Source organism: Mytilus edulis, chromosome 6 (genome assembly GCF_963676685.1).
Source record: "Mytilus edulis chromosome 6, xbMytEdul2.2, whole genome shotgun sequence".
Classification (NCBI taxonomy): Eukaryota; Metazoa; Mollusca; class Bivalvia; order Mytilida; family Mytilidae; genus Mytilus; species Mytilus edulis.
In genome coordinates, this window is record NC_092349.1 from 29334557 (window position 1) to 29352846 (window position 18290).

The 18290-nt window shown below is 33.4% G+C and overlaps 1 protein-coding gene across 1 annotated transcript in view; it reads right to left on the reverse strand.

Moving 5' to 3' along the window:
• Window positions 1-18290, reverse strand: part of LOC139526333 (uncharacterized) — a 67263-nt gene that overhangs the window by 17680 nt on the left and 31293 nt on the right. The window contains exons 13-14 of the mRNA XM_071321466.1: window positions 10963-12429; window positions 8258-8364 (exon numbers count right to left, since the gene is read on the reverse strand). Of these exons, the coding sequence (XP_071177567.1) occupies window positions 8258-8364; window positions 10963-12429 (1574 nt within the window). The remainder of the gene's footprint in view (window positions 1-8257; window positions 8365-10962; window positions 12430-18290) is intronic.

Sequence of the window (18290 nt, forward strand, 5' to 3'; positions counted from 1 at the left end):
CATCAAAAACCGAGCAATTATAAAACTGTTTCTTGAATCATATTTTCAAAGTACTATATTTCTGCATGGATGAAGCAACGACACCACCATTGCCTTAAATGATGGAGTAAAAAACTCAGTAATTCAAAATGAAATGAATCACACGTGAAATTTTTCATGTTATTTTCACGTGAACTTTGCAAAAATATGAAGGTATTTTTCATGATTTTAATTAAATTTTAGAAAAAAGATATTATTTTAATAATGTTATTTTTAAAAATAACGTGCATGTGACGTGTACCAAATTCCGGTGATTTATGCATGAACCATTATCATAAGTTTCACGTGTAACCAACCAGTATAAGCAAGTTTCAAGTATTTCAAATGACAATTTACACTTAGACTATAGCCACACAGTAGGACAGTAAATGAACAAAAGACAAATAAATCAGAAACATGCATGGATCACGCAAAAACATGCAGGGGCGACACCGTAGTAATGAGAGTTTGCTTCTTGTAAGACATTCGCCGTGAAAACAATTTGATATGAAGACAAGCCTTTGTTTCAACTTTGTTTTAAAATTTCCAACATAAGGCTGTTACGGCCCAGGTCAATGTTCTTAAGCATCACATATTTTTCTTTCATTTTATTGTTAGCTTTCTTAAATAAATATTCACATATTATAGACTATATTTTTTATAATTTCTATTTTGTTCAATTTCAGTTAAACACTATTTCGGATTTCTTTTTTATAAATTTTAAATGTCTTTTTCTTTTTCTTCATCTTTTTGAAACCCTGGTTTTGTATTATTACTGACCAGTTCAGTAAGGAAACAGCTGCTTCATGTCTGCATAAATGTGTTTGTAACCAATCTATAGCTAACATGCTATTATTTCCATATTTTTTATTCCGTGTCTATAAATAGTCTCGATCGGGGAGACAAGATTTATTTTGTCTGTTGGTTGCTTCGCTAGCGTAAACTAATAGATTTACCTCATACTTTGAAGTTAGATGGGGATTGTTTGTAAATAAATGCTTTAATTTTAGTACTCTCTGATGTATTCATGATGGCTTGGTTTGAAGCGAGAACAGACGAAATATGCGGACTAGTCCTTAAATTAAAGGATGCGAAAAGATATATTAATGTAACTTTTTCAAAGTTCAAGTTGATCAATTATTGATTTAAGTGAATAAATCAAATTTATTTTCTCGAGGAATAAATCAAATCAGGAACATATATATTGTTAGGTATACTGTTCTCAAATTGAATAGTATACAAATCCTAGTTCTTATATTATAGTAATAATTATTCATCGGCGATAAGGATAGTATCTTTATTGTGTTGGAAGAATCGTAAAGTGTTTTATTTTCTAAATTCTATTTATTTACTCGGACATCGTAGAGTTTAAAATTCTTTTTTTTTTCCATATTGGACTTCATATTGTGTATTGAATTGAAACACGAACGCGGACCTCGATGAGAGCACCTTTCTTTCTTTCTTTCTTTCTTTCTTGTGTATTAGCTTCCTATCTAAGGAACACCCCGCAATGGGTAATCAGGAGTATTTACATTAGTGGGTTAATCAAAGATTTATTTTATATTTTTAAAAGTTAATTACAATAGGGTTAAAAAGTAAAAAAAACAAAAAAAGGTAAAAATAATCGACAAAATTAATAATGTAAAAAAGGGCCAGTAGACGTGCTCTGTACATATGGTGGAGAGGTTAACATGGTTAAGAGATAAAAATACAAATAAATTTGGGATGGAAAAATATTCACAGGATTAGAAAAATAAAATGTACATGTTTGGAGGCATAAAATCTAAAACCCAACTTGTCCATCATAAGTAAAAAAGTAAAAATTGTTTAGGTACAAAAGTTACTAAAGTACATTGTCTATACTAATCATTCCTAGCATTCACATATTTCCATTTGAATTTCACTTGTTTTCTAAGTTCTTAAGAAGCTGTAAGCGGCAGATATGTATTTTGTAACAGAAGTCTCTAGTCAGTGATTCGACATTCATCTTCTGGGTTTTACTGAGGTTTTGCATACTGTGGAAAACTGAGAAATCTAGCAAAAGCGCTACAATGTTTTGGTTAATGTTAAAAAGTTGTTCCCATCCTTTGCAACCTATGATATTTGTGACCAGGATTTTGAGAGGAAGGAAATACTTCATACGAGTTTCCCTTAAAGCTGGACAGAATGTTAAGACATGCGTTAAATCTTCGTCCTCCCTCTGACACAGCAGGCATGTTGCATTTATCTTGTATTGACTAAATTTGTATTTGTCGGCCTGTACCAAGTATGTACCAGTGAGCATACGAGCTTTGATCATGCTTTTCCGTACATCTAACAAGCTCTGTGATGCAGATTCCCAGACTGGGTGGACAGTACCTATCTCTAAAATGGTTGTGTTGAGTGAACTCAATGATGATTTTGACTTTGCCTTTTCTTGTAGTTCATAGGTCCAGTATTTGTTAATTGTGGATCTCAGGATTTTTTTCCATACACCTTTTGAAGGAAGTTTTATACTGGAGTCAAGAATGTTTGGCAGGTTGTATTGTTGTAGCAGTAAAATTGATTGATGAAAGAAGCTTTTAGGATTATCGGAATTGACGGATATTTGTCTTTTAAGAATTTCCTTTAATTTAGAGTTGTCACAGGACAGAATTGCATGTAAGAGTGTCAGTTTCTTTCTATGGATTTCTCCTTCTACCGGTAGGACACCCAGTAGCAAATAAATGGCAGGAATAGCCGTTCTTTTAGAGAAAGATTGAATTGATCTGAGAGTTTCTTTGTGAAACTTTTCCAGTAGTTCCATTTGAGTTTTGGTAAGAGTTAGGACTTCCAAGCCATACAAGAGTCTAGGTAATACATAGCTTTTGTATATTGTAACGGAGATTTTGGGATTTAAGCCGTTGGTTCCATGCAGACCTGAGTTCATTAGAGCATACTTGGTTCTTCTTGCAGATTTGATGCGATCCTCTATGTTGATATCACATTCCTTTCTAGATGTTCGTTTTATACCCAGATGTACCGTTTCTTCAGAAGCAGAAATTTCCTTTCCCGACATGTTCCAGGAGTAAGGCTCGGGATTTTTTGATGATCTATAGTGGATAATTTTGGATTTAGTCGGGTGAATAGTATACTGATGTTGGTTTGCATATCTCTGTAGAATATTAAGCATCACCTGAAGTTCTTCTGGATTTGAGCTCAGTAGTGCTACATCATCAGCACATGTTGGTGCGCCACAGTATATTGTGCCTAATATAAAGCCTAATGAGTTTTCTTCCAGTTCTTTAAGAAGATCTTCCACAAATATTTTATATAAGTGGGTTGATAGAATACCCCCTTGTCTAACTCCTTGTTGGATGTTAAAGCTGTCACTGAATTCTCCCTGCCATTTAACTTTGGAGGTGAGACCGCTGTAGAAGTCTTTAATTAGTAACCATATATCAGGGTGTGTTCCACGGTCGAGAAGCTTGTCAAGAAGAATGGTATGTTGGACGACATCAAAAGCCGATTGGACGTCGACAGTTGCTAGATATAAGGATAATGCACTGCTTATTTCACATTTACACTCAGAGATTATTAGACTTGCGAAGAGTGGCCACAGACCTGCAGTAAATCCAAATTGTAAGTCAGTACCAGAGTTAATAAAGAGTTTGCCAAGAATGCAGAATTCGTGTAGTTTGGAGAGTACTGGAGTCACAGTGATGCCACGGTAACTGTTAACCAGAGATGGATTTTTTTCCTTTTTTAAGACTGGCGTCAAGATTCCTGATTTGAAGTCAACTGGGACTTTTCTTTCCTGCAAGATTTTATTGAAAATTTTTGTGATCACTGGGACCACAGTGTGTTGAGCGTATTTAAGATGTTCTGCACATATTCCGTGTTCGTCCGCTGATTTACCTGTGTTTAAGAATTCAATTGCTTGTTTTACTTCCTTTTCTGTGTATGGGTCCATTGATGGCAGATTTTGACTGAAAGTTTCCTCAACTATTTTCTGTCTTATTTGGCAGAGTTCCAGATAAGCATTGTCATATTCGTTCTCTTTTGGAAGGCTGAGATCTTCGTAGTAATTTGCGAAGGCACGGCTTTGATTTTGGGAAGAGAAGTCAAATTTACCGTCAATTTCCAAGCCGGAAGTTTCCGTTTTAGACTTTGATTTATTTCTATTGATGAGTTTGAAGAAGAGTTCAGATGAAGGATTGTCCATAATTTGCTCATATAGCTTTCTCCTGTCAGTTGCCTGTTCTTGTCTCTGTTGACTGCGGAGTTTCTTCTTTTCACTTTTGAGATCTTGCTTGCTTTGATGATTTTCTGGTTTACCCAGTGCTTTCCACTTAGAATATAATTGTTTGCAGGTTTTGAGATGTTTCCTGACTTTCGGTGAGGCTTTCCATTTTGGACCTTTTAGCTTGGTTATTTTTGATGGGACTGCCAGATGCGAAGCTTTTAACAGAATAGATGTCAGAGTTTTAATGTTCTCTGAGGTTGTTTTGTCTTCCCTTATGTCAGATAGTTTTTCTGAGATAGTATCCCGGTATAGTTGTTCATCAATCTCATTCCATTTCAGTCTTTGAACAGTTTTTTTTATTTTGATTAGAGAATTTTTCAAGCAGAGGGACAGCAATATTAGTGATCATTGAGACAGGTACATGAGAAGAGACATTAGATGATGTGTTTTCCCAGATCTCATGATTACAATAAATATCCTTGTTGTTGGTCAGTATGTAGTCAATTTGCGAAGAAGATTGTCCTGAATGGTGGAAGAATGTTTTTTGTTCACCATAATTTCCGACAGTAGATAGGTTCATTTCCAAAACAAATTGTTTCAAAAGCTGGTCATGTTTGTTATTCCTACTAGTAGCGAGAGTACCATTTAGATCTCCACAGACAACTACTTGATGAGTTGATTGATATTTCTCTATAATTGAGTGAATTATATCCAGACAGACTCCATATTCATACTGTGAATCGGTTTCCCTTGTTGGCATGTAAGTGTTAATTAAGCAGATATTCCAATTTGAGGTAAATAAAATAGCGACAATTCTTTCGTTTCCATCTGGGAGTTTTTTAATCTGATTGTTCCAAGTTTTTGGCCAGAGGATGGAAACTCCTGCTTGACCTCTAGGAAGTTTGAATCCATCTAGTGGTTCGTTAGAGTCATGACATCTGGTATGGTTTTCCCATTCAGGTAAGAGCTTATTAAGGAAGTTCGACTGACACTCCCAGAGGAAGTGTTCTTGAAGACATATGATATGGGAGTTGTCGAGAATAGAGTGAAGAAAGGATGTGTTTGATTTTATCCCTTCAATATTACATGTAGTTAGTCTGATGTTCTCGGTTCTACTAGAGATTCCAGATTTTCCTTTTGTTCTGGAGGTTTCTCCTGGAGGCAGTTGTTTCGAAAAGGGGAATTTGACTTGATGATCCCTGTTCTATTTGGGGGTTGAATATTGTCTGTGGCAGAGAATTGGTAAGTTGTTTGATGGCTAGCCACTTGAGCTTTTTGTGAGTGTTCTATTGGCTGATGATGAGTTTCAGCTGTGGTAATGACTTGGTTGCTATGAGAATGATCCAAAAGGATGTCAGCTTGTTCTTTGTGCATTTCTGGATCTAAGTAGTTGACTATTTCTGAGTCAATTGGAGGTGAAGAAAAGCTAGTAGTGATAGTCTCATTTTGTGGCTTTGACATTCTTCCTATGTTTGTGTTTGAGGAAGGTTGAGAGGGTAGCTGTTTCTTTTGTTGGTATCTCCTGTTTGTCCAGCCTCTTTGACCAGTTTCCATTGATACCGACTGTGGTGTGATTTTAGCTATTCTTGCTTGAAGATTCGAGTTAGGAGCAGGTCTCGTTGAGTTCTCATTGAAAACCTTGTTATTGAGGTTGTATCGACCTGAGCTTTGTTGAAGATGAGGAGCCGGATGTTGAAAACCTAGATCAGTTCTAGATGCATTATTGTGGTATATATGTGGCTGAGGAATAAAAGGTGTTGGTATGTGAGGTGCCCTGTTCCCGTGAAAGTCCGGTACTTGCTGGGATGAGTAGGCATAAGTTGGTGGCAACAAGTTTTGTTGAGGGACACCTGGGTATCCATGGCCAGTTGCTAGATGAGTGTTGGTTTTTGCACCTGGATTGAAAGTTTGCAAATATTCCGACCAATGAAATTAATTTTACTATGTAACGCGAACTTCAACGAAAGCACCTAGATGAAATATTGTGTATTGAATTGAAACATGAACGCGGACCTCGATGAGAACACCTGGATTGAAAGTTTGCAAACGGTCCAACCAATGAAATTCATTTTGATATGTAACGCGAACTTCAACGAAAGCATCTAGATGAAATATTTTATGTATACGACAATTAGTTTTTATTAAGACATTACCGCTCAAATATAGTTAATATAGTTAATAAAAATTATATCAGAGCAACAATGCATAATTGTTTCTTTTCCATTCTTGTTTATTTTAATAATGTTTATGTTGATTTTAATTTGGTAGGTAGACTTATATTAAATGCCCTAAACGTAAAAACTTAAATCAACCAACCCATCGTTATCGCAGACTAAAATTTATCTCATATAAACAGAATATATGTTCATAGCAAGACTTTGTGTACGTCACGGTGCATGACAGCACACTAATCCCTGTACAAAATCGGAACCACAATTCACAATTTCGTATATTGTGCTGCTTTTCCACAATTTACGCCCGTTTCGCGTCAGTGACCGATATTACAATTTGACACAGTTTTAAAAGTTTATTGAGCTGTTCCTTCATTTACAATGTTGTGCAAGACTTAAAAGAGGGACGAAAGATACCAAAGGGACAGTCAAACTCATAAATCTAAAACAAACTGACAACGCCATGGCTAAAAATAAAAAAGACAAACAGAAAAACAATAGTACACACGACACAACATAGAAAACTAAAGAATAAACAACACGAACCCCACCAAAAACTAGGGGTGATCTCAGGTGCTCCGGAAGGGTAAGCAGATCCTGCTCCACATGTGGCACCCGTCGTGTTGCTTAAGTGATTACAAATCCGGTAAATAGTCTAATTCGGTAGGTCATATTCATGAAAGGGAAGGGGATTGTAGTTACGACGTAAGGAACATATCCGATATCATTTGTGAAACTGTTTATTAAATTCAACAAATGTCAGTAGTATCTTCATTAATTTTATTATTTAACACAACATTGTTTTTATTACAAGCTATTTCATATATCAATATACAGCTAGGGAATATTTGTTGTTGACCGAAAATATAAGATACATCGATTTAAACTATGTGAAAAATAAATAATTTTTGTAAGTTACTTTAATTTCCGTGTCTATATTTAATTTACGAGTACACTATAGTAAGACAGAAAAAGAGAAACGGAAATATACAGGAATACCTAAAGTTTCGTAAGTCATTGCAATGGACCATACATTACTTACATGTCACAAGTTTTGAAACGAATATGTGAGATAAAGATCTACTGCATTTGGGCAAATTAAAAATATGTTAAACATCTAACTATTTCATTTTTAACAGATTCACAAGTTTTGAATTTTTTAAACCGTGCATCAATATTTTATTGTTTTTATTTAAATTCCTTATATGTTACGTGTATTGATCATTTATTTGTTTAAATTGTGAAGTATATGACTTTAATAAGAATACACGCATTTATATATATATATATATATATATAAGTCGATAAAGTTTGAAACAAATAAACGAAAGATCCATTGATGTTGTTTTGCTTGAGTGATTTATCTGTTAAAAGCTCGGGTTTAAAACGAATTAATACCAGTTTGAAATAGTTTAACGGGGGCGTGGCCTATTTGTTTGACGTAACTTACCGCCAACTTGAATTAAATTGAACGACTGCAAGCGAATCTATTTGACTGGCATTAAAATGATTTGATATGCATTGAAATAAATTAAAAATGATTTTTAATTTTTGTCAATCTTTATCAAATGACGATTAATCTCATTTAAACAGCGTTAATGCGTTTTTGTCCGATCAAGTTAAATTCGGGTTACTAGTGTTAATGTTAGTACGTTAAAGTGTTCATGATAGTGTCACTTAATATAAAACATTCGTATTTTAAATATCTACAAAATAGTGGTAAAATCTCTTTGTAAATAGTAACCGTATCAGTTAATCAAAAGACAATGACCATGTATATAATCTTACAAACGAAATACATCAGTAAGATATAAACCATAGCTGATATTCATGTAGTGCATTAACAAAATATGTGTGTACTCACAGTTTTCAGCTTGTCTTTATGCGTAAAAACAATCATAATTTTCGGAAATCCATGATGGCTCCCTTTGCAGTATGTCACAATCGTGTTTATCCAGAATCGTAGATAATCTGTTCACAGTGAAAAATAACATGATTTAGGGAATTTAAAAGATAGATATTTTTATTGTTTTGTTTAAATTGGTCAGTTCAAATCATTTCTCAGCTCCCAATTACATACTTTATCAATAAAAATAACATATTTTACATGTGGTCAACTACAATTGGTACTTCACGAGGAATGAACATAAGTTTAAGATCGAGAAACAACACCATGGCAATATAGAATAACAATAATAATAACAACAATATAAGCAATTCATTGAGCCAAAATTAGTCAAAAGAAATGCAAATGTCACATCAACACACATATATTGTGTGTGATTGTCTCCTCTGTTGACGATGCCTTTATTCTTAGTTCTGCTATATTGTAGTGTTTCGAAGATATGTAAAAGGTTACTGAGAAAAAAACTATTTTTTTGCGAAGGGACTGGTATTTTCAAATTTTCTTTAACCGAGTGTACAACACGGGCTTAGGTGTATACTATTCAGGTAGTGTCAAATTAAATCAAACTGCCAATTATTTATAGAATTTCTTCAATACCTACAAAATAAGTCTATTCATTTATATTTACTTATAGTTTGTCATTACCTTTTCAGAGTAACTTCAATATATTGTTTGATTGATTGTTGGTTGCTTTACGCCACATTAGCACAACAATATATACATACAGTTGCAATATATTGATTGATTGATTGTTAGTTGCTTTACGTCACATTAGCACAACAATATATACATACAGTTGCAATATAATGATTGATTGATTGTTGGTTGCTTTACGCCGCATTAGCACAACAATATATATATACAGCTGCAATATATTGATTGATTGGTTGTTGGTTCCTTTACGTCGCATTAGCACAACAATATTTACATACAGTTGAAATATATTGATTGATTGATTGTTGGTTGTTTTACGCCGCATTAGCACAACAATATGCACATACAGTTGAAATATATTGATTGATTGATTGTTGGTTGCTTTACGCCGCATTAGCACAACAAGGCTATATCGCGGTGAGACTTCAATATATGCATACAGTTGTAAACATGATTTACACAAACAAATAAGTCGATAAAATATGATTGACAATGAGACAACTATGAACCATAGTTCAAATGATATGAAAGTTATCAAAACATATCCAGATACAAATGTTAACAGACTGGATCAAAGTCGCCGATATACAGTTCTGTCATAGACAATAATCTCACAGTATGTTACTAAGTATTTTCGTGGGTTCCAATTAACGTTGCTATTTTATTTCTTATGAACGTTAGTCTACATACAAACTTTTATCAAACTCCTGGCAAATTAGTGATGTTGTGATTGCTTTAAAAGAGGGACGAAAGATACCAAAGGGATAGTCAAACTCATAAATCTAAAACAAACTGACAACGCCATGGCTAAAAATGAAAAGGACAAACAGACAAACAATAGTTCACATGACACAACATAGAAAACTAAAGAAACACGAACCCCCACCAAAAACTAGGGGTGATCTCAGGTGCTCCAGAAGGGTAAGCAGATACTGCTCCACATGTGGCAACCGCCGTGTTGCTTATGTGATAACAAATCCAGTAAGTATTCTAATTCGGTAGGTCACATTCATGAAAGGGAAGGTGATTGTAGTTACGACGTAAGGAACATATCCGATATCATGTGTGAAACGGTTATTCCAGAACGGTCAACCAACTTGTGATGGCATCCGTAAAATTTACGAAGGGATGATTTCAACTTCACCATTCGGAACTCTTGGTTTAATAGCTTTCTTGTGAGCAACAACTTTATCACATGGTGAACCCCTATAGATTCGTGTGTGGTTAGTATATTTTATAGAGTGTTAATGACGTCATATCAACTATTAATGATGATGTCATTTCTCAGTTGTTTAATCTCCCAGGAGTCTTGTAAACTGTATCATTTGAATATTGATCAAAATTAAGACGTTATAGCAGCACTTGTAAAACTTTTTGATTTTGATAGCGATAAAGTCGGTTTCGGTTGAGGTTCATGAGGTTATTTACAATGTAAATACTCTGTCTTTTCTACAACTGTTAATTTATCGACAGTGACTTTATTGTTATCTCTGTTTGATTGTGTGAATTTCCTAACAAAAATATCATAGAGTTTTAAGTGCAGTCACAACAGGCTCTCATAAAGCGGATCTGAAGAGAAAAGTTCCTTTTTTGGTTTATACTATAGTGAAATGTTAGAGACTTGCACAGTGGTTAGCTCGTTTGAAGTGTATAATTATTTGTAATGTGTAATCAATATGTATAAAAGATATACAGTACGTGTATATGAATTATTCCTAGCTTTAGTCTTTACGAACAAACTATTTTATGACAATTTTGGTACTTTTTAAAAAAATTATCATACAAAAGAGGGAAAAGATACCAAGGGACATTACAATTTGTTAGTCGAAAATAAACTGGCAACGCCATGATTAAAAAAAAAAACAAAACAAACAGACAAACCACAGTAAACACAAAACAATGTTTAACCTTTTATACATTGATAATTGGACGGAGAGTTGTCTCATTGGCAATTATACCACATTTTCGTATTTACATACACAACACAAATTAAAAAAAGACTACTATACCTCTTGCTGTTTTCGGTCCACTTTTCCCTGGTAAATATTGCTCAAATTGACATTGGTCATCAAGGGTCCTACTTCCATCCAATACAATCAAATATATGGCTCGGTAGGACAGGAAACTTTGGTGCGTGGAGTAAAATATATCTTGACCTCCAAAGTCCCATATTATTACGGGAGCTATATGTCTTTGATGTAACATTTTCTTTCCTACTTTTAAAGACTGCTTTAAAATGTGTTTTTCCGTAATTGATATCTTTATCTCTTTCACTTTTTTGGAAACTCCGAATAATCTTTTAAGTTTTGTAATTATTCCAGGATTAGTAATAGATTCTACAGGATGTGTCAAACTATATGCTGTTTGGTCTTCTTCAGAGAATTGAGTCAATGTTCTAATTTGTTCTTTGGCAGCGTGCATAGACAAATCTTCTGGAGAACTTGTGTGCTTTGTATCACTAAGATCCAAAGTCTGTCCTTGATTTGGCCTATATTCTTCTGATTCCTTGTGAACAGTGATCGGTATATCTTTAATGACTTCTTCGAATTCTTCGCATTGGGTTTCTTCATGGGAATGGTTTGGTTGCTCATTTGAAATTATTGGATTACTTGCCATTGTCCTGGTTTTATATGGATCTATGAATTGTGGAACATCGTCTTGAAACACTTGGTCTTGATTTTCCTTAGGAAAAGCGATAGTTGGCATCGCCCTGTAATCTTGATAATCTCTTTTTTGTTCATCCAAAAAGAACGGTTCATCTCGACCTTTCCTCAACTGGGTATCTGAATCAAATTGAATATTTGGTATTGGTCTTTCTTCTAAATGAAGCAGTTGTTGTTTATCTTTTTCGTCTTTTGGTCCAACTTTCTTGTCCTGAGGATAATCTTGTTGTTTGATTAGATCCAGTGGCATATTTTGAACAAGGTTTTTCTGATTACATTGCTGTTTGTGTAGATCACATGGGACATAGGGCGCTATTCTTTCGCCCTTTGAATTACATTTTGTTTTTTCTGAATCAAGAGGGAAATCATGCAGCACTGTTTTTTTGGCGAGAGAAAGGTCCTGTTGTTTTTGTAGATCAAAATGTACATTTTGCACTGGTATTTTGTCTGGACTAAGATGCACGTTTGCTACTGGTCTTTCAACATTGGGATCATCTTGTGTGTTATGTAGATCTAGAAGAACATTTGTGATTGGTCTGTCGTCTGCTATATTTTGTTTTAGTTTGTCCCAATTTTCTTGTTCTCTTGATCTGCTGTTATCCTGTATTCTTTCGACTGCAACACCTTTCTTTTCAATTGTCTCCCCAAAGTCTTCGTGTTGTTTGCTAAACTGAACAGAAGCACCTGCCATTAGACTTTCATTATACTGTTTGCTTAAATCAGTGGATAGTCCTGTTGAAAAACTGCTAGTAGGAATATCCAATGATTTCTGTCTTAACGACCTACTGATGGTCAATTCTTCTAAAGAGAAATCTGGAAATAGAAGGTACTTCATATGGTCTGAGTTAATTTGGGTACAACGTTTCAGGATTTTTATTTCTCACTGCTCCATCACTATGTTTTTTTTTATTTTACCTTCCAACTGTTTTGAATCGTATGCTACTGATGAGTGACAAGTGGAAAAGACACGCGCCTGAAGCAAAATAGATGATAGACTTTTGATGAGTTTTTATCTATTATTAAGATACCATGTGATCACATGACAGGGTTGTATTTTTGAAATATTATATATTTTACCGATTTTTCTTTAGGGTCGTCAAAAAGTAAAATCACAAAAACTCCGAGGTAAATTCAAAACGGAAAGTTCCTAATGAAATGGCAAAATCAAAAGATAAAACACATCAAACGAATGGACAACAACTATCATATTCCTACCTTGGAACAGGCATTTTCAAATGTAGAAAATGGTGGAGTGAACCTGGTTTAATAGCGCTAAACCTCTTAATTTTATGACAGTCGCATCAAATTCCTCTATTTTTTCAACGATGTGTGAACAAAACAGACATAATCGGTAAAATAGTCAAAACATTGTTACAGCCGTCATCATCACTCATCTCAAGACAAACAAACATGTACAAAAAAACACAAGAGCATCTATCAAATTAAAAAACTGTTTCGCGTGTTGGGCGTCAAAACGTCACAAAAAAGAAATTTTGTCGTTCAATGTTTATTCAAGACAATTATAATTTGTCATTGAGATTGGTGGTATTCAGAGTTATAAAATCAAAAGATATGTTAAAACTTATTCCAGAAAAAGACCAAGATTTAAAATTATCAAGCAGTTCTTCGGAACTTTTAAGAACCTATATATGGTTAATACTACTACGCAATGACATAATTTTGTCTTTTGTCGTTCACAGTATTATCCAATTCATAATAGAACAATAACATAATGGCATATAAAAGAACAATAACATAATGACGGGATCTTTAAAAGTACAGAGTCACGTTATAAGAAACAAGGAAACACAAATAGTCGCATATACAAATCACACCAACAAAAAATGAAAGATAATACAAAAACATTGACAGGATGTACACAGTACTTGCAATCTTAGGCGTTACTGTTTGACGTGAACTTGACTGATCGGTGAATGATCGGTTACGGATGTTTGACTGATCGATGAGTGATCGGTATTCGGTGACCCATAGGATCCGTCAGATAAGTCAAATAACCTATGTGAGAGTTACCGTGACAACGGTCATCGATCGGTTGGTAAATTAAATTGATGCACGGATCGGACGGATGCGTATACATTTAAAATTCTTATGTAAACCGAACTCAACAGTGTTTGCAATCCATGAACGCGGACCTCTACGAAGACACCTTAATTTACACGTTAATTTGTAATAAAACTGGTTGCAACTGAGACTACTATAACACAGAGATTGGTCACTTCCTGTACTGACCAGTCAAATCGTAATTATTTTTGTGTCATCGATAACATCCGAGTCTCGTGATCTGATGAGTTTGACAAGATGGACAAAATCCGCCATCTTTGACTGCTGAAGAAAACTAATTAATTAGCGAATGTGGCTGTTTGAAGATGTTTATATTTCGGTAAGTGTGAATATTACATTTGAAATAATCATTATTGTTTGTTTATGATCACTTTAAAAAGAAGAAAGTGCAGTTATAGACTTGAATTTACTGACTAAATCGGAAGGTAACATCGCATTTTTACCATTCTATGGGACTGGGTCAATGAAAAAATCGACCATAACTTATATTTCAGATGAACAATCTATTTCCCGAATATTTCATTTCAAGCCTTAGTAATAATCCGTTGTAGCTATGTAAATTTTGTAATTTTATGAAATACCATTTTTTTTCTCTATCGTGACTGCCGATGCATAATTGAGAATCACACGTGGCAAGTTCGAGTGACAAGGTGCATACTAAACAACATGAGGTCTGATATCGAATGATAGGTTCATTTATATTGTAAGTTTAAGACATTCAGACTTATTTTTGGTTCTGTTGATAAAATAAAAGCAGTCGTTACTTGTTAGAAAAATTAATTTTATGCCATGAATGTTTGAAGCCATGTCTGCATAGAGAGTCTGTTTTTAATACTATAAACATGATATCCCTAAGTACATGTACATGCACATGGTGTGCATTATCAGTAGTCTGAATAATTATGACGTCTTGAAAGGCTATTATAATCTTTTTCTTTGACGCCTTACTTCGTCTTGAAAGGCTATTATCTTTTTTTCGTTGACGCCTTACTTTGAGCCTTACTTCAGAGTAAGGCGTCGTAGACAAAAAATATATAATAGTTTGACGCCTTACTTCGAAGTCGAAGTAAGGCGTCAAAGAAAAAAAATACAATAGCCTTTCGAGACGTCATAATTATTTGGACTACTTTATCAGTATAATTGTTTTGATAAATACTGACATGGCTGTTTAATTACTACGTGCCTTAATCTCAGATTACTGTCGTTGAATAATGAATTGCATATGGAATAAAACTGAAAGGTTTTTTTTTATTCTAATATTATATTCCTTGTTGTAGGATTAGGAATACCTCCCAGAAAAAAAATTGAGCATTGGAAGAATGTTTAAGTACAGATATAGGAAAAGGGAACAGAATAATTATTGTTTTTGAATTTCATTGCCATATTGTCATGCTTGTCTCAGTTTATGGAGAATTTAGAAATAAATATTTAAGTATTTTAATAGATATTTTTATTATTAAATGCATTTAAACGAAGACAGGATTACAGAAATTCACAAACATGCTTAGTTTGGATGACACTTCAATGAAAAAACACACAAGTAACAACACATCTTGATATATTAAAGGAATAGTCATTTGCAGCAGTACCAAAAAGACATAAGGAGATTATGATATATTTTTAAAAATGATCTTGAATGACCGAATCAGACAACTATTGAAGTTGAATAAAGTTCATTGATGTGAATGTAAGCATTTGGAATTCGCTGTAATTACCTTCAACAATGAGAAAACTTAACCTTTGTTTCAAAAGTCCCCGACATTAAACTATAAACAATTCAGTAGAGAAAACGAAAAGTCTACATTAACAGAGCACTTTGCAAAATAAATCAAATATGAAGGACACGAACCAATAGCAACCACTGAAATACAAGATCCTGACTTGATACAGGCACATAAAAAAAGTAGCATGGGACAAATGTGTCTCGCCTTGACAGAGTCAAAAGTGAGACATAGGTATGTTGTTTTCGGCGGCGTCAACAATGTATTAGTTTGTGATTATGTCTAGTTTATGGTGAACCACAAGTGTTTGGTCATCATGCCGGAAACGGGCACATTATTTTTGCTGTGGTTAAAGCAGTTGTCAACTCTCCATCTAAGTAGCTTCATTGTTTGGTTTACAAAAAATGTACGAAGTGTATTGCACAGTGTTATAACTAAACCTATGACACAAGCAATTAACAATATTCAAGTTTTTAAACCACTGGACGATAAGCAACCAACATTCAAGTTTTTTTTTTTAGATATCTTCAGTATTTAGTCATGCAATTTGGAAGCTTTTCTCATTTAGAATATCTTACAATTCGTCATAAAACCTGGTTCCGCACTACACATTTAGTTGTACATAACACCATTTAATACACCAAGAAATACACTTCACTAAAAATGGGACTTGAATTGAGATGTTGTTACGTTTTGGAAATTGTAAACTAAAAACAACATGTGATATTACAGATTTAATTGAGTTTTGAGATACTTGATACAGCTTCAATCACTAGGAGACAAAAAATAGTGAACGTCATATGTTTACTTTTGATTTTGTTGAACCAGAATGCAATCATTTCTTCATTTGAATGGAAATTATTTACCACCATTTGATTTTTTTACTGTATATAGTTTAAAATTGGTAGGTTTTTCATAAAATTAAAAGAATGTAAGAGAAATCATACTTAAACTTTATTCGCATTATATAAAATACCCAAAATCATTCTTCTTTTTATTAAAAATGATACCATTTTATTTGAAATCAGTTATTTTTTACATCTCAAGACAAGTCTTTTAACTAGAATAGGATATAATAAGATTTAAAATACTTTAACTTTTATTTTTGTGAAATAGGAATGCAGATATTACTTTTTTTGATACAAATAATTAACCCCCAAATTATTTCAGTACTTTTTGTACATTAGAATTGTCTGTTTCATAATATTTGTTTACTTTAAGGAAAAAGATACTAAATTTTCGTACGCGTTGCCTAAAATGCAAATATTTCTTCATTTTACTGAAATTATTGACCGCAATTGGAATTTTGTACTTTTTATAGTTTAGAGTAGGTTGTTTTTCATAAATTTACAGGAATGTCAGAAAAATCATAATAAAATTTTGTTTGCAATTGTTCAAAATTACCAAAACTATTCTTGATTTTATTCGAAATGATACTTTTAAATTGAAATCAGTTATTTTTAAATCTCAAGACAAGTCTTTTAATTAGAATTGAGATATAATAAGTATTAAATACTTAATTTTTTATTTTTGTGGAATAAGAATGCAGTTATTGCTTTATTTTGATAAAAAATTATTAACCGCCATATGATTTCAGTACTTTTTGTTCATCAGGATTGGTTGTTCTTCATAAATTATGTTTATTTTAAGGAAAAAGATATTAAATTTTTGTACGTGCTGTGTAAAATGGAAATATTTCTACTCATATTTGAAAATATTGTAACTTAAATTGCAATCAGTTGTTATAAATTCCCTTTTATGACTAATTTTGTATTAAATTTGAATATTTGAAGGATAAGTATCTGTTTACTTTTGATTTTTTTGAACCAGAATGCAATTATTTCTTCATTTGAATGGTAATTATTGACCCCAATTTGATTTTTTTACTGTTTATAGTTTAAAACTGGTAGTTTTTTTCATAAAATTAAAAGAATGTCAAAGAAATCATACAAAAATTGTATTCGCATTATGATGATAGGTTGTATTTAAATAATAAAGATCGATTTTTTGTGAAACAACTGTCCTTTACAGCAGCTGAGATAAGAATTTGTCTTTCTGCAACTTGTCTTTCTATAGCGTTCTCCTGTTTTGAAATGTTTGCAAAGGTTCCTAAGGCTAGTTTATGCATTTTACTGATTACTGGAATAGTACCCGACAATATATATAATTATACGGCCATGCCTGTTGTGTTATTGGGGTTATAAAATTTGTTTGATACTTTTCCTATAGAAGACTTCAATTGGTTCCATTTGAGTAGAATTTGGTAATAGTATTTCTAGGCCATAAATGAGTACTGGTAACACGTAAACTTGGAATAATTGCAGGCATGGTACGAGATTAAGACCATTCTTGCAATGCATGCCTGTTCCCATGAAGCTGTACATTGCTCTGCTTGCTTTGTTGATGTTTTCCTGGACATGGATTGGAATGGTTTGCCGCGGGTTACTACTATGGATAATTCCTAAATGTACAGCATTTTTTTTAATTTTAATTAAATTAAACGAAACTAAGATTCCGTAATTTGTATTAGTTTATCATGTGACGTATTAAAGTTCAATCCGTCAGCAAGGTCAATCGGTTCTATCCGTCCGATCAGTCCGATCAGTCAATTATTTTTACTATAAGTCTGACGGATTGCTGACGTGAGTTTGACGCGAACTTGACTGATCAGTGACTGATCGATGACCGCTGATTGATCGCTAAAACAGTAACGCCTAAGGTTGCATGTACTGTATAAGTACCGATCCACGTCAAATGGATATCACATTAAACAGACCAAACAGTAAAAGTAATATTAATAATTGAACAAAGACAAAAATCTGTACAGAAAGACCATCAAGTAGCATTTGTGAAGCTAAAATGGAATATTTA